This window comes from Ambystoma mexicanum, chromosome 5p, assembly GCF_040938575.1.
Source record: "Ambystoma mexicanum isolate Mex_15411 chromosome 5p, UKY_AmexF1_1, whole genome shotgun sequence".
NCBI lineage: Eukaryota > Metazoa > Chordata > Amphibia > Caudata > Ambystomatidae > Ambystoma > Ambystoma mexicanum.
The window spans coordinates 804,455,397-804,478,432 of NC_090930.1; the positions used below are offsets into that span (position 1 = coordinate 804,455,397).

The window sequence follows — 23,036 nt, forward strand, 5'->3', positions numbered from 1 at the left end:
TAACTCTTTTAAATTTTGATATAATTAAATATTAACAATTTCAACAAATATTAACACAAAGATAACAACAAATAAATAAACAGGGCCGTGGCGGAGGCCTGTAACTGTCGCTGGTGCCCCCTTGCAGGGGGCACCAGAGGCAGTAACAGTCCTCGCCACGGCCCGGTTTATTTATTTATGTGGGCAATGTTGGACAGGTCCGTGGACCTGATTGATTCATTTATTTCTGCAATGCACCGACAAACATTGTCCAAATAAATAAATAAAGCGGGTCGTATTTATTTCTGCAATCAACATTGCAGAAATAAATAAAGTAATCGGGTGCCCAACACCAAACCCAGACGGCCCGCTCATGAGTTTTGCCCCGCGCCACTCCTACTGCCAAAGAAAACACAGGTCTAAACACAAGGCAGCACCCTCAGCACTTTCCCCTGCAGCCAGTTGGAAAGGAAAGATAGATTTGTGGGATAGATTTGGTTAATTCAACCTTCTGCCACAAGGTGGCAATAGTGATTAATAATATCAGTTCAAACAGCTTAGTATAGCCAGGGCTGGAAGAATAGCTCATCGGCAGTGCTTCTGTCTTGAATACAAAACAGCAGTAGCTTGAATCCCGCTCCTGCCACAATTATGTTAAAATTATATATAATGCGGGGTTTATCGGATTCTCCCCGGTGACACACGGGTCAGATATCGGTAAAAATCGGTAATACCCGAAAACCGGACTCCATAATCATAGATCACTCTCAAAATCATTTAGCACAAGCTACTTCATCTCTTCTCCACTTCATTTTGTCATTAGAACATTAAAATGCCCAGCTTCGCTGGAAAAAAGAATATTTTGGCGCGAGGAAGCCATCGCGCATGCGCATTGACGTCAATACGTTGTGCCACAAATGTGCAGTGACGTAAAACGTCATCACGCGTGCGTTTTGACGCATATTTAAAGCGTCGAATTGCAGTTTGTAATCATGTGCCTTACAGGGAGCATCAGGCGGACCCAGAGCCTTCAAACCTATCATAAAGAATAGGCAAATTTTTGAGCCAGAATTACATACATATTCTTTCACTCATCTACTTTCAGGTAAGATTAGTAGAATTCCTGATGCATGGTCCCACATGCTTTCTTTTAAAGGTAATAATACTGCCATTTTGATACTCCCCTCTTAAACACGGTGTGGATTATTATTAAAGCATGCCATTTTGATGCTTAATAAAAGTCCTTCTGACCTAGTACTTATTTCACAAGTGCAAACCTCCAGAGCTAGCAGGATTAATGGCTATCACCTTTCTGCTTCCCTGCATGACTCCTAATCTTAGTGTGCAAATATCTCAACACAATGTGTAGAACAATAGCAAATATGACCAGGGAAAGACAGTCAAACAGAGGATTTGTCACATTCAGGATGGTGTCAGCATAGTACCCATCTCAAATTAAAATCATATGTGCAACTTACTATGAATGATAATACACTGACCACCCTTCCTGTGGGACAGCATTAATCAGCTATCTACAAATAATCTCTCTCTGTTCCCTAGAAACAAGTGCAGTGATCTCGATCCGTCACGGTCCAGGAAGTCGTAGACGCACTGGAAACCTTGCCTTCTAGTAAATTGGAAGGCCAGGATGGCTTACCAGCCAAGCTATATAAGAAGTTCAAGCGTGTACTTGGTCCCGCAGCTCTTTCAACAGGTGGGAGCATCTGGAATTATGCTTGTAGTGCTGTGTTCCCTAATAGAACATAACAATTCTTTCAATTGCTCTTTCTACCGCCAAATAATTTTGATGAATTCCAATGGTGAGATTTATTCTAAGATTCCATAAACAAGACTTGCATCAGTGAGCCTTGATTTAGTCTACGCCAGTAAAAATGATTTTGTCCCTGGATGCACCTCGCCAAGCATATTCACTCAATGTTATCTGCAAATGACATTGCTGAAAACACGAGATGAACCAGCTGACTCCCATTTTGCAGAGGAAGCTTTTAAACTGCTTAGCTGAGACTATCAGTGGGCTGTAATGACAATGAAAAAAATCCAAGAATGTTTTATTTCAGCCACTAAGTCTGTGCATGATTTTTCTGTGGGTAAACTGGTCATAGGGAGTAGATGGTCTTGCAATATTCACATTCAGCGAGAGACCAATCAGGGTTGCCCCTTCGCGCCTCTTTTTGTGCTTTCTATGGAACCCTGCACAGTTGTGTTGTAATGCCCTTATTCAGTAGATTACTTGACTTTGGGTGTACATGGAATCTTCATAAATACATGGATACCGTACAAGATGCGATTACTTACCTGGATGTGCAATTAATAAAGAATCCACTGGTGATTCGGCCTTCTAAGTTATTCAAGCAGCTAAGAAATCCTACAATATTCTGGTTGCGGTTGATTCTTTCCTGAATGGTGTGGGTGGCAATCAAGACGACTGTATATATTTAGACCATTACCTGTTCAATTGGAATCATCCGAGATGAATAATAATGTGAGAGTTCTCATCTTTCTATGGGGAAATTCTAATCCTAGGTGCACAGAGGAACTTGTGTTGGGAGTATTCTGAAGATAACCTTGTGCTTCCAAACTATACATTTTATAATTGGGTATCTATAATTATTAATTTCAAGATAGTGTTTGGTATTGCGCAAGAACCCTTTCCAATGTACATTTCCCTTTCTCACAAATTCTTTACACAAATGTCGATACTTAAATCTGTAAGATATTGTCCTGGAAGACAGCTCCCCAGATCCCTATTCAGGAAATTATCCAAAAATGGAATGACTTTGGACAATGGTCGTCAATTATTTTTCCACATCGAGAGACAATCCTCGGGGGGGGGGGGGGGTCATTGCATGCTTCCACATTTTTCTCAGACTTTGTAGCTAGGAATTGTGCTGGATATGGCAGTGTGCTATGCGAGGGGTCAACAATGTGAGGCAGACAGCCTTTTGATGATTGATTAAAAAATGCCATTTTATTAAATGATAAATAATGTCAAATGCCTCACTATCCCTACTCTGAGAATGGCCCTACCTAACAAAAACTAATGGGAAACATTCTAACACAGGATGGCTGAGCCTCACCCTTCAACACAAATACACAAAGAAAATATATGGCAATTCAAATAACATCAACATTTATATTCAGTTTCTTTATAATCTTTTAGTAACTTGGGTGAACTCCCTTCCCCAGGGTTCAAAATAAAGTCTGCGTCAATGTTCATCGAAATGAAACGAAGAAATCCACATAGGTAGAAAAATCTCAATTAATTTCCTGATGTTTCAATGTCATGGTAATGTTTTATTAACCAAAGTTCCAACAACAACAAAGGGCTTTTTCTTGATGAAATAAAGTCTTTCCACTTCCTCAAAATAGTATCAATATTATTCCCAGTCACAATGCTTTGCCACCACCTCCAGTTATCCAAGAAGACTTGACACAGTTCAAAAGAAATACAACTTCTATAAATGTCAGTGAAACACCAGTCTTGGTTAACAGTTCTCATCTCTTTTCACAAGAATTGGTATATTTGTCAGGATGACTTCACAGTGTTGCTGCTTCTACTTCAACAACTTCACTTCTACTAGAGTTTATCATAAGGACATTCCCATTTGCCTCATAACATTCCACTTCATTTGTACTTCTGAAGTCTTGCATCTACTGACAAGTAGATATACCACCACAGCTTCAGGACGTTGTGACTGCAAACAGGTTATGTTTTTGACAAGATTTACTTTAAGGTATTTCAACCCCTTTAAATAGGCAAGGCACTCTACCTCTGAATATCTCTCTTCAAAAGGGACAGCCTTTGTCCCCATCTTGTTTGTAATTTATAACAGTTTTCAGGTAGAACAAGATTCACTTTCGGCACTTCAAGTAGACCAGGCACCCTTCCTCAGAACAGAGGGGCAGCCCCTTTGACGTTCTTGTCTGACTACCACAACAACCACCTAAGATTGCCTTTAGGACCCACTTCTCTCCTTCTCCTACAGTCTTTGGCAATATAGGCTGCATCAACTTCAAGTAATCTGTATAACAGCAAGGTTTTCTTTCTCCAACTTTACTCACTTGGGACCCACACCCTTCCTCGCTGAAGGTGTCTTTGGTCCGGCCACTTGATTAAGGAGGCCCTCACGCTCCTGCGACTGTGAAGGCATCATGAAGCAAGACACAGACAACAGATTCAAGTTTACAGCAAAATAGTTTAATAACTCAAATGTCAGGCTGGTAGAAGGGACTTCCCTCTCTGAACGAAACTGAAGGAAAGTCTGACTCAAAGATTTCAACTCGCAAGTCTATTTATGTCCAAAACCTATCCTTCCCCTCACAACTAAAGCTACACAATGTTTAGGAATGTCAATCATAAAAGAAATGGTGATCAACACACATCTTTGAGCTTCTTCGAGCTCTTCGCTTCCTCTTCAGCTCCCCTTTGCCAAATTCAAGAAAGTTCCACAAAACTCTTAAGATTACCTTGCTCAAGTTCAAACAGTTCCACGCAATCCACGGGGTTCCCTTCCACAAGTTCAAAGTAACAAAGTTCAAACAAAAAGTGACTTGAGGCCCTGTCCTCAAGACCGCATTTACAGGTCGAGTCTCAGGGTTCCCTTCCCCAAGACTTCAACATAGCAACCAATGTTTGCTTCAGTCTTTCAAAGTTCAACTTAGACCTAGGTCAACCGGACCCTCCTTCTGGTTTGTGTCACCAGCTCACTTACAGTGCTCCTTCTTGGTTTTTTTCAGTGTCTTTGGCTTTCTCGATGCAGGGCCCACTGGCCTAGGTGCAGTTGTCAGACACACGGTCCACACATCACAGGTTGCGCAACCAGGACCCCTAGGCTCTTCATCCCACACAGGTTCTTCTGCATTTGCCCCTGTGTACAGATTCCCATGCATTGAGTTGCTGTTTGTCAGCCTCTTACCTTTATGTGCAGTGGTATACTCTTCTGGCTTCTCCTGGTAAACCTTGTGGCTTTGCCATAACGTTTTACACACCTGTTGTCAGTCTGTGGCCTTGCCGGACTGCATTCATTCATAAGATTAACTTTGTGGTGGTCTTGATCATGCCCCACCTTTTGTTGCACTCTTTCACACTTGCTCTTTCGACTTTCATTGGCTATTTGCCTTGCCCGTAAAGTTGTATTTTAGCTCGGTATTCAACATGTTTAATTTCAGGTTTTCAGTCAGTTCAGTATTCAATATTCATATATATATATTTTTATTTTATTTATTTATTTCCATTTGTAAAGCGCACAGTCGGCCCTTGGGCATTGTGGCGCTGTTACAGCAAACTTGCTTAGTTACATGGAGATGACCATGGAGACATTTCAATAAGGTGCAGTACACAATATAGGTACATTTTAGATAAAACAGGGTATACAGTTTGTGCCTTGGTTACATTGGAACCGAATCATGTGCATGTTAATTAAGCCATTTCCTTTTAAGAACTTTTCAGAAGATTGTGTAGGACACTTCTTTTCCAAGCTCTGTAGGCAAGGCGTTAGTGTTTGGGCGCTAGATGTTGGAAGCTGGCCCTCCTGGCTTTAGTTCTTTTGAATGTGGGGACGAACATCATGTTTGCGTTGTGTGAATGGATGGGTCTGGAGGAGGAGAGAGGAGTGATCTTTTCTGTTAGATAGGGAGGTGCAGTGCGTGAGATGCATTTATGTGTAATGGCCATAGTTTCGAATAGAATGGGTTGCTTAACTGGTAACCAATGTGCTTCCCTCCTTGCTTGTGAGAGATGTTCCCTTTTTGGAATACTGAGGGCAGCTCTGAGAGTGTTGTCTTGGGTAACTTGTAGTCTGTGGAGGTTTTTGTTTTAGGTGCCAAGGAGTAGGGCATTACAGTAGTCAAGGTTTGCTCCAACTGTGGCTCTGGCTATTGCTAATCGGTTGGTCAAGATAAGCTTAGCATTGTTTCAACTTTTCACTCACTTCGGTATTCAATATTGACTCATCTTGGTTTGAAGCTTTCATTCATACAGTGCTTCGTTACTCATGCTCAGCCCGCCCGAGGCACCCTTGCCTCTGAGTGCAATTCCCCAAAACTCACCAGTCTTTGGCATCCTGCTCCGGCACCTCCTGCTGCTTCCTTTCGCTTCACAGGCTGGCGCTCCAACCTCTGAGCCCTGCTCACACTCTGGTTGCTTCTGTGAGGGCGTGGACAGCGTCCTCTTTCTCTCCTACTTGCTTGCAGCCCCAGCTGCTCGATCTCCGTCACAGAGGATTCCACAACTCAGGGATGTCAGCAGCCGTCCTGGCTCCTCCTCAGGTTCCACCACGGCTGCCTCCTCACGGAAAGGGTCCCCTGGTCTCTCCCACACAGGCCTCCCTGCTGCTCACCTTTCTGTTCCACTGGTCTGCCTTTATACACCTGCAACCACTTGACAGGTTGCAGGTGTGGATTTCCAATTAGGTTTGCCTTTCTGTCATTAAAGGGAAGACCTTGCAAGTTCTCTGCAGGCATCTTCTTGTCCCAGTAGCAAAGTGGTGAAATGAGGTCTCAGTGTTCATTACACTTGGTCGCCTCTTCCTTGTCTCGGTGCTATCAAAGGTACAATGTGGGGAAATGAGTTGAGAGGTTCTACAATAGCCCATAAATGCTGGGGGAGGTTTAGGTTGGTCTTCAGTAGGGAAAGGGGGGATACCATATCTCACCTGTGGGCACCTCACTCCCAATCTTCAAGAACCCTCCACCCAGGTGATCCTCCCTCGCTTCTTCAGCCAGAGGGTCAGGATCCAAAAGCAATGTCCTTTCCCTGGCCACCTGTACAGAGGATCCAGGGGGAGTAGGAGTGAGGTTATTGTAAGGAAGGCATGGTATTAAACAGTAAGACAAGACAAAAGTGATCAAAGTTCAAGGGTGTTTATTGAACTTCAATTGGGTTTGAAAAACGCTTATCTAATCTTAAATCTAAAGATGGGAGCAAGCTACGACCATCATTAATAACGCAGTCCTTGTAGAGTCTTGTCAAAATAATAGGGCCTATACTAATAAACCTATTGCCAATCCTCACTTCTAAATACAAATAATGTGGGAAACAATGTTCTACAAAAGGAAAGTGTTCAAGAAATGATAAGTCAGTATATTTTAACCGTTGGCTTCCCTTCCCCACGTTTTCTCACCAGCTGTGTTGATTTCACTGATGCTGCTTTGTCCTTGGAGCCAAGGACAGTACCATGGCAGCTGCTGCTTCTCCCTGCCTTGATTATTGACGCAGGAGGGCCCCAGGTATCTCCAACACACAATACAGGATTCTTCAGCATGATTACCTGGTCTTATGGTTTCTAATCTCGAGGGCTTTTGAAAGTAATGGTTCCTTCAGAAAGGTCAAGGGAATTTCCCTACTTGCGATCCCCTCCTGTTTTGCCGTCTTTCTTCTCTCATTCATTTTCCATCTCAAAACTGCTGTTTCCTTGTGTGCTTTGCCTCGCTCAGAGTGTGTTCTCGTGCTCCGCCTTTTATCCGTGTGGTGAAGCTTAATGGAAGTCAGGTGTGTGTGATGGTCAGTAATTGCTTGACCTCGTCTGACCATTGTATTGGGACACGTCGGGTATACTGCTCGGGTGTTAGTTTTCTCCCATAGCGGGCTGTACGTGTGAAAGTGTTTGTGGTATAAAAGGGGTTGGGGGGTAGAGTTCCAAAGTATCCTACCTGGTAGGATGGGGTAAAGGTGTTAGAGAAGGGGATACCGCGTCTCACCATCCAGTGTCCCATTCCCACTCCCCAAAGACCCCTCATCCAGGTGATCCTGCCATACTTGTGCTACCCCCAGGAACTGGATCCAAACGCGATGGCCGCGTCCTGGCCACTTCAATGGCGAATCCCCAGGGACTGAGACCCCTTCTGAGACCCACGGCTTGACAACAGCTCCTTGCCTTGGTCTCCGACACATTTCCTGCATGGCAACTGCTGCAATCAGGCTCAAATGGGGAGGGCAAGGCAGCCTTCCCTTCCGCTGCGTAGCCTCTACACTTCAGCGTTTGGGGTAACAGGAAACTCTCTTAACAAGCAGGTGAAATCTGCTGCATTGACGTTGCAGCATCCTTCTGGTTCTCCCACTTCTGCTGGGCTTGCCAACAATGTGCCACCTTCTTTCTGCCTCTGCTAATACTGCATGCACTCCATTCACAGTTCCGGCTCCTCCTAATTGCCTGCACACAAGGGGGCCTTTTATGCCTCTCGGGTACCTTCAGGTGTGGGCTTTTAGGCTTAATTGCCTGACTACTGCTACAGCATAACTCTTCAGTCCTCTACCTCATCCCAGTACCTATGGGATTGTGGGACGTGTAGTTCTCAATAACAAAATCAGCTCTTTTAAGCAAATTCATGATTTTAAGGGGAGATTTCTTTCTCGTAATATTGTTTAAAGATAAACCTTTAACGTTTGTTGTTACAGAGGACAACAGTTTACTTAAGGCAATATTTCTAGATTCCTTTACATTCTGTCTTTTGAAGTAATGTGGATATTTACCCTGAAATACCTTGTGTGGTCTTTCTGTTATCAAGGCTTGTTCAGTTTTTATGGCATCCCCCCACAGAACACCATCCCCAAGGTCAAGGTCAAGATCAGAAAGAGTCTTCCTTTCCCTTGCCACCTGTGAGGAGACTTTAGGCAGGGGTTCAGTGAGGGATCCGTAGGATTCTTCTCAGCAATTGGACAAGCTTCATAATAGCCGTATCTTTAAAACATTCAAGGTGCTACATACACAATACACACTTCATATGTGATCTTTAAATATTCACAACTTTGCTTTTTTTTCAAAAAAAAGGCTGAGAAATAACATCTCAGCCTTTAGGTTGTACATGTAGTTGGGTAGCCTATTCATTTATGCTGCAACATTGTACTGCTAATGACCCAAGGCGGCTGTGCTGGTAATGGTCTGCCAGGCCAAGGCCAGGTGGGACCAAGCAAATTGGTGATCTTCTTTTGGAGTAAAGTTCTAACCTGGAGATTTTGACAGACCACAAAAGCTGACCTCAAGGTCCAAGTATACACAGTTAAGTGCATTAATACTTTAGCTGAATGGCTTTCTTATCTCTGTTGGTATTGAGTTGAAAATAGTTTTTACAGCTTCATTGCACTTCTGGTAATGGTCTGCTTTTCAAGATGTTTGCACAAAATTATGTATTTTGGTTGCATACAGTAACTTTTATTAGTGTGTTTTATCACCCGACAGGAACAGCTAATACCCCATTTCAGTTTTTAGACTGACCCCACTCCACCAATCTGATACCCTGTAGTTCTTTCATAAATATTGTGTGTGAAAGGTCTCTCTGGATACAATAGTTTTGCTTCTCAAGCATGAGATTTTCCACCAGTCACATATGTTTCTAATACATTGTTAAGGGTAGGATTATGTAAAGTGGTTTTTGGCAATATGCACAAAACCACTTGCTGTTAGTCTACAAAGTTTCAAATCTGTGGCAGACATTTTACTTTCTCGTTGCTCCCATTATAGAAGATGGGACACATTCACCTGTATCTGGACTTTGAGATTTTTGAGGTGTCTTTCTTTAAAAAGTTGCAATTGTCAGTTTCTTTCGCAATACGTGTATTGCCTTGAAAACAATATTGTGAGTTGTAGGGGTGGGTGAACAAGTTTTTGCTTTTACAACACTTTGCGTGTAAGTCTATTTTCAATGTTGTTTCACTTGGTAGGTAGGTTCATTCGTAGTCACGCCTGATCGAGCATATCACCATGCTTTTCAGTTGCCACATTTGGTGGCTTTATTTTTGGTATTAAACAGTTCAGGAGTATTAAGATTTCAATTTCTTATCTGTCTAAGAAATAGAAATAAAGTGTTAATTCCTTTCTGACACAAAAAGCAGCACTAAACGTTTGGAGCGCGGGTCTGCTTTATTAGGAGAAGAAAAACAAGACCTACAAGGAATCAGGCAGTAAAGATGCTACCTTCCAGCCAGACACTAACAAAGGTTCTGCTTCATGATCTTCCACTGAGATGGTAATAGTGAATTCAACATCTGGAAAGGTGAAATCCATTCTCTCTAATAGGAAGGTAAACTCTCCAAGACCACTTAGACTTGCGAGATGGCAATTTTCACACACTGGTCAGATTGAAGCTCATGATTTCTTGAGTGAAGCCCTTCTTCTTTCAATGTTTAAAACTGTCAGAGGACCCGCTTCCTGTCTTCTACTTATCCTCCTAGAGAGTTTTTTACACAGTAGACAGGAGCGGACCATCTGTGCCAGACATCTCCATAAAGTCATGTTATCTTCTTTCTAAACCTTGCCTTGATTCAGGGGCCTTAGTTAACCTAGTGACTGCAAAGGCTCACCTGTTCCATTTAAAGGAAATGGTTCAGGTCCTTAATCTAGACTTGTCATCATTTGACCAAACAGTGTACTTAAGGAGTGGTTTTCTATTTTGTGTATGATTTCTTTGGTGTTTGGATTTAACCTTATTGTTACTTTACAGAGTTATGTCTCGTTTGGGTTTCCAGTAGCTAATCCAACTTCCTATTGTATTCTTTCTGATGTTCACCTTGAGCTGCAGGCACTATAGAACTTTTGCGCAAAATAACTTTTTGGGTTGGTCTAGTCAACCCACTTGTTTTGCGATGCACTCACAAGTCTGTCAGTTAGCAGATTCAATCGAACATTATTTGCTCCTTTAGAAATTCTATTCTGTTTTGAAATGCCAACATACTACTTCTACTACGTTAGTCGGTACTCAGAAACATTGTGATATCTCATTGAGTTTATGAATTCCCATCTAACAGGTTATTTTGTCTGCTTGCTTCTCCAAGGATAAGATATGCCACTTTGGAGATAATTGCATTTCTTCTTTCTCAATTACATTTTCATTTAGAAACTTGTTCGAAAATGTTAATACCACTCCTTTTTTGGTTTCACGTTCATTTTCAAGGGGATGTCTCTTTCCAACAAAACCCTTTCAAAATCAAATCAAGCACATTAGTTTGTTTCACTTGTAAATGGTGAAAGGCATGTTCCACTCTACTGATCATGGACTTTTCTTTGTTGGTGGCATTTTCAGTTAGCAACTTCTTTGTTGGAGATGTTTTTACCACTGCGATTTTTCAGGTCCAACTTCAAGGGAATGTCTGTCTCAAACTTGACCGGGTCACATTAGTTTGCTCTCTTTGTAAATGTTGAAAGGAGTTTACCTGTGTACTGAGCATGCACTCCTTTCGGTCATGGTATGCTTCAGTACTCTGTTCAAAGCTCTGTCCATTGACCTGAGAAAATAGTTCCCATGCTAAGACACAGAATAAAAAAACTATAAAAACATACCATATGTGCCTATTCCACATATCTGCAAGATATATTTGTAGCTCTGTACATATGTTAGTTGTGGCAACTTTTCTTTTTACAAAGTTAAGCATCTTCATGTTAACTAAGCCTTTATGGCACTCTTTTTCTTGTTGACGTGTTGATGTATACTAAGGTCAATGCAATGCAGTCTTCGAGATCAGGAATGTTTTGGAATTCCAAGTTTTATTTTCAAATAAACAAAAATATAACAACAATTGAATAGATGATATCGACAAAAGACTTAAAAGCATCTGGTACATATTAACAAGCACAATAACATATCAGATCAAATCAGTACCAAGGTAATTTAAAAAAGATAAGAAATAAAGGAGGAAAAGAAAGAAGAAGAAAGAAAAAGAAAATAGAGCAAAGATTAAAGAACCTAAACATAATTATACTCACAAGCATTGTTATTGGTCAATAAAGCATCATATAATGAGTCAGAGAGTGAACCATGTTGGTATTATAGCTCACAGGCCAGAGACCTAATAGTCCAAATACTTAGGCATACATCCCCCATATACCTCAAGGAAACTTCCCCAAATGTCCCAAAATTTCTCAACTTCTCCTGAATCTTTGTAAATGGCCTTCTCATAAGTGGAAACAGTGAGTAGTTCTTCCACCCACTCATCAATGTTAAAGGAGCTGCTTGACTTCCACATTCTCAGTATCATCCTCTTGGGGATCATACACGCCCGGAGCAACCAAGTTTTCTTTCCAAAGGTAGAATCATCGAACTGAGATATGTCACCTAAAATCAGAAGGGAGCCAGATGGAGGGATTGTACAGTTCAAAACAAGTCCTAATCTTTCACATACATATTCCCAAAATGTTTTTGTTTTTGGGCAAAACCACAAGTGACTGAGGGAGCCACTTGCACCTTTGTGAATGTTTTGGATGTGACGTGCGGTGCACATCTAATCATGCAGTAGTTTAAATGCATCACAAGGGATTGGCGCTTATGGGTATGGACATCCCAAAGGCAGCTTTCTGGTTTGGTGTGTTTGTGTGTTGTCTTGTATGAAGAGGGCCAGGTACATTCTCTAACCTATGACCCATACAATAACGTAAAGTGTTCACATACCTAGGTTTACAGAATAAAATGCAAAGCAATAATTTTTATTTTTCATGCTGTTCTGAGAACTAAAAGATATTTTCTTTATCTGTAATTTGGTTTTCTCTTTCACACACACAGGTCTTAATACTGTTCAAATTGATCCTTCTCGAAAAAAAGGTACGTTGTGTAAGGAAAGTACGTTTTCTGTTTTATCTGCTGCCATTTTGCAACCAACATGATTGACATATATGTGGTTTTACTGTTGTTTCCAGTGGTCTCTTTGCTGTATATTGCGTTTTTCTGAAAATGCAGTAGCAAAACCCAACCTTTGTGACTCTGCCATCCCATGGAACCTTCACTATTAAGCGTCATTCATCGTGGAACCTGGCTGTCGGTGGAATGGGTCTACCTTAATGCCATAATGTTGTGCCTTTCTTGTTATGTTATTGGGACTTGAACCACGCACAGCTGCCATTTTTCATGGTCTCCAAACGCTTGGGCAGCTCTGGAAAGGAAGGGGGTTGGGAATGTTAGTGGGGTTAAGAAGGAGAGGGTGCAAGAGAGTTTTGATGTGCTATTGGTAGCTTTTCCGTTAGGAAAATCAGGTCACTGTGTGCTGGTATGATTTGGTAGACTTTCAATTGTGTGTATGTGAATATTTCTGTGTGTGTTGGGTGTTGTGGAGAGATGGAAGAGTATTTGTAGTTGTGTTTTGTTTCTGAGGTTTGTGTCAGGTCTGTTAAGTAGTGTGGTGGCTATTGTGAGTTTTAGAGGGTTATAGAGTTATTGGTAGGGTTAGTTGGGGTTGCTTGGGTTTATTGCAATGGTTGGCTCTCTCGCTTAGTCTTGCTCCTGGTGTGTTTGTGGTTGACATTTGAGTGATCCAGTCACGTGGAGTTCTCTTGCGTTGTGTTGGGTGGTTTATTTGTCACTCTGAAGTTTCTTCAGCTCGGATTGCTATGGAGCCATGTTTTTTTAATAATTCTCTTTGGGAGCGGGTCCCAGAGTTTCACTGCTATGCTGGAAAATGCTGAACCCCCCACATTTTTGTTGAGTATTGTTTGTGTTTGAGGCAGACGTTGCTTGTGGATCTTAGTCTTCATGTTGGTTTGTGGATGATGATTTTCTCCTGTATGCATTCTGCTCCTTGGACGTGGATTGCTCTGCAGAGCGTTTTGAAGATGATTTGTTTCTTGACTGGTGGACTATGCAACATTCTCAGTGCTTGTGTTATGTGTTGTCGTCTTGTGAGTTTAAGGAGTATTCTTGCAGCTGCGTTCTGCATTCATTGTAGCTTTCTTAACAGGAATTCTGGCATTCCGATGTAGATGCTGTTGTCGTAGTCTGTTCTTGACATGACGAGGGAGATGATGGCGAGCGTTCTGTGTGTGAAGAAAAAGCAAAGTATTTTCTTTCTCGTGTGTAGGTGGAAGAGAACATTTCTTAACTACTGAGTTTACTTGTGGGTCTAGTGTTAACTCGTTGTTCATTAGGATTCCTAGATTTTTTACCACCTTGGACGGTTAATGCGAGTTGCCTAGTTCAGAGTGCCATGGAATGTGCTGGTTGTTTGCCAGGTACTTTGGTGTAATCATGCTTTTGGTTTTGTCCGGGTTGAGTTTGAGGCTGTTGGTGCACATCCATTGGCTTAGTTCAGTGAGGAAGTTAATAAGAGTTGGGTTTTATAGATGATTTGGGTGTCGTCTGCGTAGTTGTAGCAGGGGCGCCATGTTTTTGATGAGGTTGATCAGTGGAGTCATGTAGATTTTAAAGATTAACGGGGAAAGCAATGAGCCCTTTGGGACTCCACATGTTGTTTTCCGGGATGCTGATTTAAATGGCTCTAGCCAGATTGTTTCTGTTCTTTCTGTCGGGAAGCATTTTAACCAGAGGAGAGCAGTGTTGCTGATCCCAATATTTTCTAGCCTTTCTATGAGTGTGTCGTGGTTGAGTGTCTCGAAGGCTGCTGAGATCGAGCAGTATTAATGCAGTTTTAGTGTTGGCGTCTGCGTTGGTCTTAAGGTCATCCCAGATAGCTCGTAGAACAGTTTCCGTTCCCCTCATGGGTCTGAAGCTTACTTGTGCTTGATCCAGCAGCTGGTTGTTTTCCCACGAATTCCAAGATGTACCCGTAGACATAGCTTTCTAGTAGGTTTGCCGGGTATGGTATATTTGAGATTGGTCAGTAGTTGGTAAGGTCTTCCACATTTCTCAGGGTATCTTTAAAGAGTGGTTTAATGTAGGCCGATTTGAAGGCTTGCGGCACTGATCCTGTTGCTAGTGAGAGGTTTAAGAGGTTGAGGTAGTATTCTGATTTGTTCATTGGACGAGGATGGCTTTGTAGACATCTGGTGGTCAGGGATCTGCTGGGGAACCCGCTGTTGCTTTTCCACACCAGGTACTGAATTTATCTGTAAAGATAGGCAGGAAGAGGTTTAGTCTGGTTGTTGGTCCAGTGTTGGCTGGTAGAGGTGGTCTGTGGGACATTTTAGCTTGCTTTGTATGACTAGCTGAATGTTAGTGATTTTGTTCTTAAAGTGGTCAGTGAGTTTGTCACATAGCTTTTGTGTCCGGATCAGTGTGATGTTTCTCATCTCGTTTATGGTGTGGAACATTTCTCTCTGTGTATTTTGCATGCTTTTTCGATTTGTTCATTGTAGTAGGTCGTCTTGGCTTCGAGCATTTCAGATTAGTATTGTCTAATCTGTCTTTGGCATGCAGTTTTTTTTGTGTTGGTCGTAGTTCTTTCTCCATTCCTTTTCAAGTTTCCCCTTTTGTTTTCTCAGTGCTTTTAGATGGGGCGTAAACCATCTTTCCATTGTCTTCTTTCGTGATGGGTAGAGTAAGGGTGCAGAAGTATGAGCCTGACACAATGTTGGCATGTTGGTTGGCAAAGACTTTTATTTAGTGCAAAAAGCAAAAAGATACCTATCTTACCCTATTTCTAAGATGGGTTTCCCTGCCTCAACTAAAAGTACTGCTGAGTCTTTCGGGATGTCCAAAATAAAGAGTCCACAGTCCTGTGTCAGAAACATATTTCCTTCCCTTAAATTTAATACTAAACTAAAGAAGTGGTTATACTGTATCCTGAGGGAATGCCTACCTTCCCCAGACTGCAATCTCGTTGCGAGGAAAACCCAAAGTTCTGGGTTTAAATGTTCTCAAAGGTGTTGCGTTTGATAATGTCCCTGCAAAAAATCACCTGGCAAAAACATTGCCAAAAAATGTCAGTTTTTTGCAGGGACTTTCTCACATGGAACATGCTGGGAATAACCCTGCAACACCCAAAACCTTGTTTTTTTCAAGGGGGACACCCCCGAAACTGCTGCTCCCCTTGACCCCATATATATGGTCACCATATATGTCGCCACAACCGTTTCCCAGCGACATTATGTATGGCGACCATATATATGGGGATAATATTAGCGGCTACCCACAAAGCACAGTTCAATAAAACATCAGCATTCCTTATTGCCCACAGTTGTCTTCACTGTTGGGTTCTTACTGGTTAGCCCTCATGGTTAAGGACCTCCTTTGTGTACTGCTTTCCTTAATCTTCTTGCTCAGGGGGACAACTCTCTCCGCTCTGGTCTTCTGCTCACAATGTTAGGAGGATGTTCAGGTTTTGGTTGTTTAACTCTTGGTGGGGAATGTCTCCCTTCCCTTTGCCTCTCTCAGGCTTTTTAGACAGTTCAACAAGTGATGGCGGAATGTCTCCATTCCCCTGGTCTTTCTCAGGCTTCTCAGATGGCTCTGGTTCACTAACCTGCAAGGGACTGTCTATCTGCTTCACAGTTCACTTTTCTGGTGTGGGTTGCCTTGCCTTATTTATTTCCTTCTTTGGCTTATAGTATTTGGAAATCCTTCTCTCCCAAGTACTGCCACATGGAAGACTGTTTAGAAGGCTACTTGTTATGTGTTGGGGGTCCCAGGCCCTTATTTCTTTAGACTTCCACGCTTCGAGATCCCACCAACCGTTACCCGTCACCGAGAGCTCTGCAGTGTGCTTACCAGTGTTCTCTGGTTGTTTGTGGGTCTCTCTGACCTCTCACTCGGGTTTCGTTTGGCTTCTCCAGGGGCTGCAGCGCCTCAAAGCATTCCCCTGCTCTCGGGTTGCGTGTCTCATGATAACCGCGGGTACCAGCATCCTCATCTTCTGGTTGCCCGTGGCCTCACTTTGTCTGCCGGTCTGTCCACATCGCTCCTTCCTGGGACACCTCTGCCTGCGGTTAAGCGTCTCAGTTTGTGCTCTCCTGGCCTTCGAACTTCCTGGTTCCTCCAGGACAGGCTTCTCCATTTGGATTATCCCTTACTTCTTTTTAAGATGTGCATTTTGCAGGCTTTTTCTTAGCCACTAGACCGTTCATTTGTTCATTATAGTTGTTTCCTATAGTGATCTTCATGGTTCCGCATTTTTCCCTCATCTCAGTGCTGCAAGTAGGATGTAGGACATTGTTCTTAGGCTACACATATTGACGTGTGTGGGGTATTAAAGGAGTTTGTGTACGATAAGAAGTAGAGGGAGGAGTCTGGGAATATTGCATTTTCCCTGGATAGTCGCCCCTGGTCCCATAGGGGGATGCCTCTCCATGCGATCCTCCCACTGAGTACGACCCCCAGGGGTCTATTGGGTAGTATCTTCATGGGGAAGGGGTTCCCCTTAGGAAAGCAAGGACGATATCCTGGGTTCCTCACAGTATAAGGGTTTTTATGGTGCAATGTAATTTATTGTTTTCGAGGTCCATTTCAGGATTTAATCTGTCCTTTCTTCTATGCTGGTTGCGTTTAGGTCAGTGAGTGATGGTTTCGTGGATTCCAGTTTCCCGATTAGGTCTACACTGTTGATGGTTCTCCAATTTCTTTTCTAGGTTGGTATGTTATTAGGGAGGGTGTTTGGTGTCCTTGATGGGGTTTGGATCACAAAGGGTATAAAGAGGTGGGCGCTCCAGAGGATTTGCATTGGGGGAGCAGTTGTGACTAGGTTTTTGTTGCCAAATATTGCATCTAGTGTGTGGCCTGCTGTGTGGGTTGCCCCTTTCACCATTTGTCCTAGATGCATTGTCGCTAGTTGATTGGTTAGTGTTTTGGGTGAGTTGATGCTCTCCTTTTCGAACCAGATGTTCTGATATAATATGGTAAGTCATTTATAACGCGCCTGTACACAAGTGTTTCTAGGCGCAACAAGACAAGGAAGGGAGGACAAAAAAACGATCTTACTAGTCCTTGTGTCATTCAGTTTGTGCAAGAGCAGGGGGGAGGGAGGGAAAGAATCGCCAGGAGGTGGGGAGGAGGATGAGGGGAGAGTGCAAAGTAACTCGTAAGTGCTGCTGGTAGGTGGCTTATAAGTGTGGAGAGTCTGGGGACTGTAGCGTTGCAGATACAGTCCCTTAAGTGATAGGGTGGCCTGGAGGCAGTGCAAGGGCAACTGGTCCTGCAGGAGCCTGGTCCCTTAAGTTCAGTGAGTGGCCAGGTAACCAGAATGCACAGCAGACAGGGACATCAGCAAAGGAGAGGTAGAGAGAAAGCAGAAGCGAAAAGGAGGGTCTTGAGTTGCTTCCGGAACCTCAGGTGGTCCTGCTCAAGTTTGAGAGAGGCAGGGAGGCTGTTCCAGAGGGAGGCCTAAGCCGAGGACAGAAATCTACCACCCACTCTGACTGGAGAAGCGTCTGACCCTCAGAGTTGGAGGTGGATGAGCGGAGGGCTCGAGAAGGAAGATGCTTAGGAAGAGAAAGTTTGATGTAGTGTTGTCCCCGGCCCCAGAAAGCTTTGCGGATGATGCAGAGGATCTTGAACTTGATCCTCGCAGCCACAGGGCGCCAGAGGAGAGATATTGGGGCTGGAGAGATACGATCCCTGGGCTTGAGGCCAAGGGCAAGTCTTGCAGTCCTGTTCTAGATTAGTTGTAAAGGGCAAAGAAAAGAGGCAAGTAGATTTAGAAAGCGGCTATTGCAGTAGTCCAGCATAGAGAGGACCAGGGCTCTGGAGACAGTGAGCTTCTGCGGGAAGTGAGAAAAGGAAGAATACCTCTGAGGAGGTGCAGCTAATAGTGTGACTTCTTAGAGACGTCAGAGATGTGAGGAGAGAAGGAGAGGGTGGAGTCGAAGATGACACCAAGGTTCTTGGCCTCACAGGAAGGTGCAGGTAGAGGGTCCAGCGTGGGCAGCGAGAGTGAGAGAGGCAAGGCGAGAGCAGGTGTCCCATCGAGGAGGATCTCTGTCTTAATGGCATTAAGCCAGAGATCATTGGAGGCACACCATTCCTGAATTTCGGACAGACAGTTGGGTATGAGAGAAGGAGCAGAAGAGCCTGAGTTGGACCTGGCAGAGTCGATTACTGAGACAGGAGGTCAACCAGACTAGGGCCTGACCAGAGATACCCAGGATGTCACGGAGACGATTGAGCAGTATGGCGTGGTTGACCGTGTCGAAAGCAGAGGATAGATCAAAGAGAATGAGATCAAAAGGAAGGTTAGAGTCAAGATTGCAGAGCAAGTCTTCACAGGCCTTCAGGAGAGAGGTTTCTGTGCTTCTGGCTGCTCTGAAGCCAGACTGGTGGTAATGGAAACCACCAACAAACTTAATGGCTCTGGAGGAGCAGACCAGCACCTGCTTTAATGAGACTTTCATAGATCAGGCTTGTCTAGAAACATTGACAGGAGTGAACAGGGGTAAGGAGGAGAAAGGAAGAGGAGATGCGGCCGGTTAGGGGCCTGGAATGGTAGAGGGAGAGGACGAGGTGGTAGAGGAAGAGTGGACAGGATGTCCTGCGCTTTAGTGGTGAAATTAGATGCCAAAGCCGTGCAAAGGGCCTGGGAAGGAACAGGAGAGGTAGATACTGCAGCAGGATTGGCCATCTTCATGCAGATTTTGAAAGGTTCGGCCGAGTTGTTAGAGGCCACCAAGACCCAGGCTTGGATGTAGGCTCTCTTCTTAGAGAGGACAGCGAGTCTGTATTGCCTTTGGAGCAGGCGGCAGGCCAGTTTGTCAGAGAATGCGCTAGATGCCCTCCACTACCTCTTGGCCACCCGGCATTTGCGCTTAAGGGTGGCGATGTCCGAATCGTACCAAGAGTTGCACTTGGATGCAGGCTTCAAATAGATCCTTGTGACTGGGACAAGGACATCAAGAGTGTTAGAGCTAGAGAGATGAAGGTTCGAAGGGGATGTGGCAGAGTGTGAGTCACCTAAGGATGTAGGAGGAGGAGCCTCCACTGACACACACTTCATGGGCCGGATGACCGAGAAGGTGGGTGGCAGTGCTGGGGTCGGCTTAACCTGGGGGGCAGAGAGCGACAGGTGAGAGGAGAGAAGAAAGTGGTCAATCCAAGAGAGTATTGGTGAGAGGGTTGGGGAGGGGGAGGTCTGACGAGATCAGAACATCCAGGGTGTGCCCTGCATAGTGAGTCGGGCCAGAGGGTAGACTAGAGAGAGAGAGAGTTGCAGAGGTTGCGAACAAGCCCCGAGGAGGGGCTAGCAGCATCCAAGTGGATGTTAAGGTCTCTGAGGAGAGATTGAGAGTTAGAGGCAAGGAGGGCAGGAGGAGAGGTCAGCCCACTCTGGGAGGAGGAGGGCAGCCTGTAGATGGTGGCTACAGTGAGAGAGAGGCCAGCAGAGATAGAGAGCTTGCCGACCAGACATTCAAAGAAGGAGTAGGCCCGCGTAGGAATGACCGAAGCAGGGATCCACTCGGGGAAGATCAGGGCTACTCCCCCTCCAGGGCAGTTCGTTCTGGGTTCGGAGAGGATTGTGTAGACCTCAGGGAGGAGAGTGTCAAGTGACAGAGCTGGCCGTGAACCAAGTCTTGGTGGGACAGACTACATCCAAATCAAGCTCTTCGAGGAGATGCCAGATCTCCAAGGACTATTTGACAGCGGAGCAAGAGTTAAGAGTAGCAATGTGGAGCAGATTGCCACCTTTGCAGGACTTGCGTGGAGGGGAACTGGAATGCGATACGCCCTGCAGAAGTGTTGGAGGTGCCAAAAATGGGTAGAGGAGGAAGGAGGAGATGGCAGGGTAGTCGGAGGAAGAAAAGGGTGCCGGAAAGGTGGCGGAGAAAGGAGGCGGCAGAGCGGTCAAAGAAGCAGCAGATGGTGCCAGAGAGGTGGCCGAGGAAGGAGGCGGCAGAGGAGCCGGAGAGGGGTAAGTAGGAGTAGCAGGAGAAGGAAAGAAGTTGATAAGATGCAGGAAGCCTCTATCAAAAATGAAATTGTCCTGAAGGCCCTGCACCAAGATGGTATCATTTAAGTAGACATTAATGATGGTCTTGGAGGAGTGGAAGGGGGCCAAGAGGGCCTCCCACTGGGTGCCACCATTAATGGGAGAGGAGGAAAAAGGAGTCAACAGAGACCATAATGGGGGCCAATTGACCTGGAGAGGGAACGACAAAGAGGATGTCAGTGAGGGTCTGTCTGGAGGAAGCACTGGTGTAGGTATCGGCGATATGGAGCCCTGGGTTGGAGACCAAGATTTACCATTTTAGCTTCTTCCTACCAGACTTAGTGAGAGGGATAGGATAGTCAATAGGATGTTGAAATCGCCAAGAATTGTCAGGTGGTCGTGCTTAGTGGCCAAGTTTGTGACGGCTTCTACAAAGGTATCTACGGATGTAGGGTCATAGGTTAGTGGCCTGTAGACGAGTATGAAAGTTAAATTGGTGGGAGGGTCTGAGGTTGGGTGTTTTTTGAGCAATTTGCAGTTTATGATGTTTAATCGTTGGGCTATTGTTATTTTTAGGTGGTCCTTGTATGCTATGGCGAGTCCTCCTCCTCTTTTTCCTTGTCCGTTGACTGGCTCAAGCAATTTGTTGGGTATACAGTCGTGCACTATGACCTTGTAGTTTTGGGTTAGCCAGGTTTCAGTGATGAATAGGATGTCTATCTCTCCGTCGCATAGCAGTTCGTAGATTTCTGTAGTGTGTTTGGACATGGATCTGGCGTTGACTAGTTTGCAGTGTTTGGCTGTCTTTTGGTGGCCATGTTGATTTTGTACATTATTACTGGCTGATGGCATGTTTGATTCTGTGAGGGCTGATTCTACATTGAGTAATTCATTCAGGTTCCGTATTGGGTTGATATCTTCTCCTTGTTCATCTTTGTTTCTGCGAATGAGCTTATTTCTGTCAGGCGAGCTGCTTGATCCCTAGGTGTGCATCTATTTTGAGGTGTGGTGTTCCAGAAGTGTTCCATTTTGTTTGGAATTATGAATCTGCATATGTCAATTAAACCAAGTATTGTGACAAATCCTTAGATGCCATCACTTCTCCCCAAGGAGGGGGCTCCTTCCCATGAGGCCATGGAGGTGAGGCCACTACCCGATACTCCCATTGGGGTGGTACTCAGCAGGGGGATTTCATGGGGAGAGATGCCCCCTCTGGTGACAAGAACGACCACCTATGGAGAACGCAGTGCAACACCCCTCACCCTCCATCCACTTCCTTTACCTCCCCTCAGTCTATGAAGCCCATCTTCTCATCCCTCAGTTCCATATCTCACACTTCCATGTGTATAGGTGAGACTGAATACCCTACAGTTAGAGATGAGGAAGAATAGGGATGACTTAATGAACATCTCCTTGGCAGGTACTGAGGCGAGGTGGTGGTGCGGAACAATGAAGAGTCCTCCTAAAACGTGAATTAGCATTCTAGCTGTCATTGCTCATTCAACATAAAGAGAGACAAAGGACTTGCTTTTTTGTCAGACCCTCCCATGAGGAGCCGTGAGGGAGAGGGAGGGAAGGCTACTGACAGGGACACGGGCAAGAAGGCTCCGACGTTCCTACCCGGTCCAACGTGGGCGAACCGGCTGCAAAGTTGGAACAGCAAGCGTTCAGGCAAACAGAGCGCCTGGATCGTGCTGGCAAGAAAAGGCAGACAAACCGTGTGGAAGAAACTGCTGTAGAGTTGCTACAGCACACACAGGAACCAGAAAAGTGACAAGAGAGATCCGAAGAAGAGGTCAGAAGAACATGCAAACCACCTAACAACACAGAGACCCGAGAGGTACGTGGGTGGTCCGGGCGGCTGGTAGGGGCTACGGAAAGAGTGCAAGAATGTAAGAACCAATGGTTTGGGATTCCTGTGTGTGAAGATACTGGTGGGGGGTGCCTGTACTTCCGCTCTCTATATGGTAGAGGAGAGGCACAGAGGACCCCAGCCAAGATTCTCAAGCGGTAGCAATAGACGAGCAATCAAGGCCTAGTGTACAAGTACAGTGTAGTCCCCGAACCCCCACAAAGGAATGTCCACACACTGTATTACTGAAAACAGTCTTTATATAATTAATATTCAAAGGTATGTACACGATCACAATAACGCACTTTGTACTCGGAAATCAACAATGATAAATATATACAATTCTAAAGTGGTACCACCAATGTTATCAAATCTCATTAAAGTGCATCAACTGTACGGTTAAAATGTGACACAGATCAATAACGAGGAAACCAGCAATAGAGATAGGAAGGAACGTAAGATGGTTGAAACAATAGGCAGAATGCTGGCCTATACTGATAGACACGGTTCTGTGTGGAGATCCCCCCCCACCTAGGCAACCTGTAAAATAAAGATATATATCACAAGTCCAGTCCATATATTGTTCAATAGCCTTATTCCCTCCTATTAAGGTTTTACCCCCCCCCCAATGTACCTGGTGGAGTAGAGTTCTTCGAAGACGCGTCGAAGGATCCTTCT

General features: G+C 44.4%; 1 protein-coding gene across 1 annotated transcript in view; it reads left to right on the plus strand.

Moving 5' to 3' along the window:
• Nucleotides 1-23,036, plus strand: part of AVL9 (AVL9 cell migration associated) — a 933,501-nt gene that overhangs the window by 645,541 nt on the left and 264,924 nt on the right. Inside the window, exon 8 of the mRNA XM_069613227.1 lies at nucleotides 12,490-12,528. Coding sequence (XP_069469328.1) covers nucleotides 12,490-12,528 — 39 coding nt within the window. The remainder of the gene's footprint in view (nucleotides 1-12,489; nucleotides 12,529-23,036) is intronic.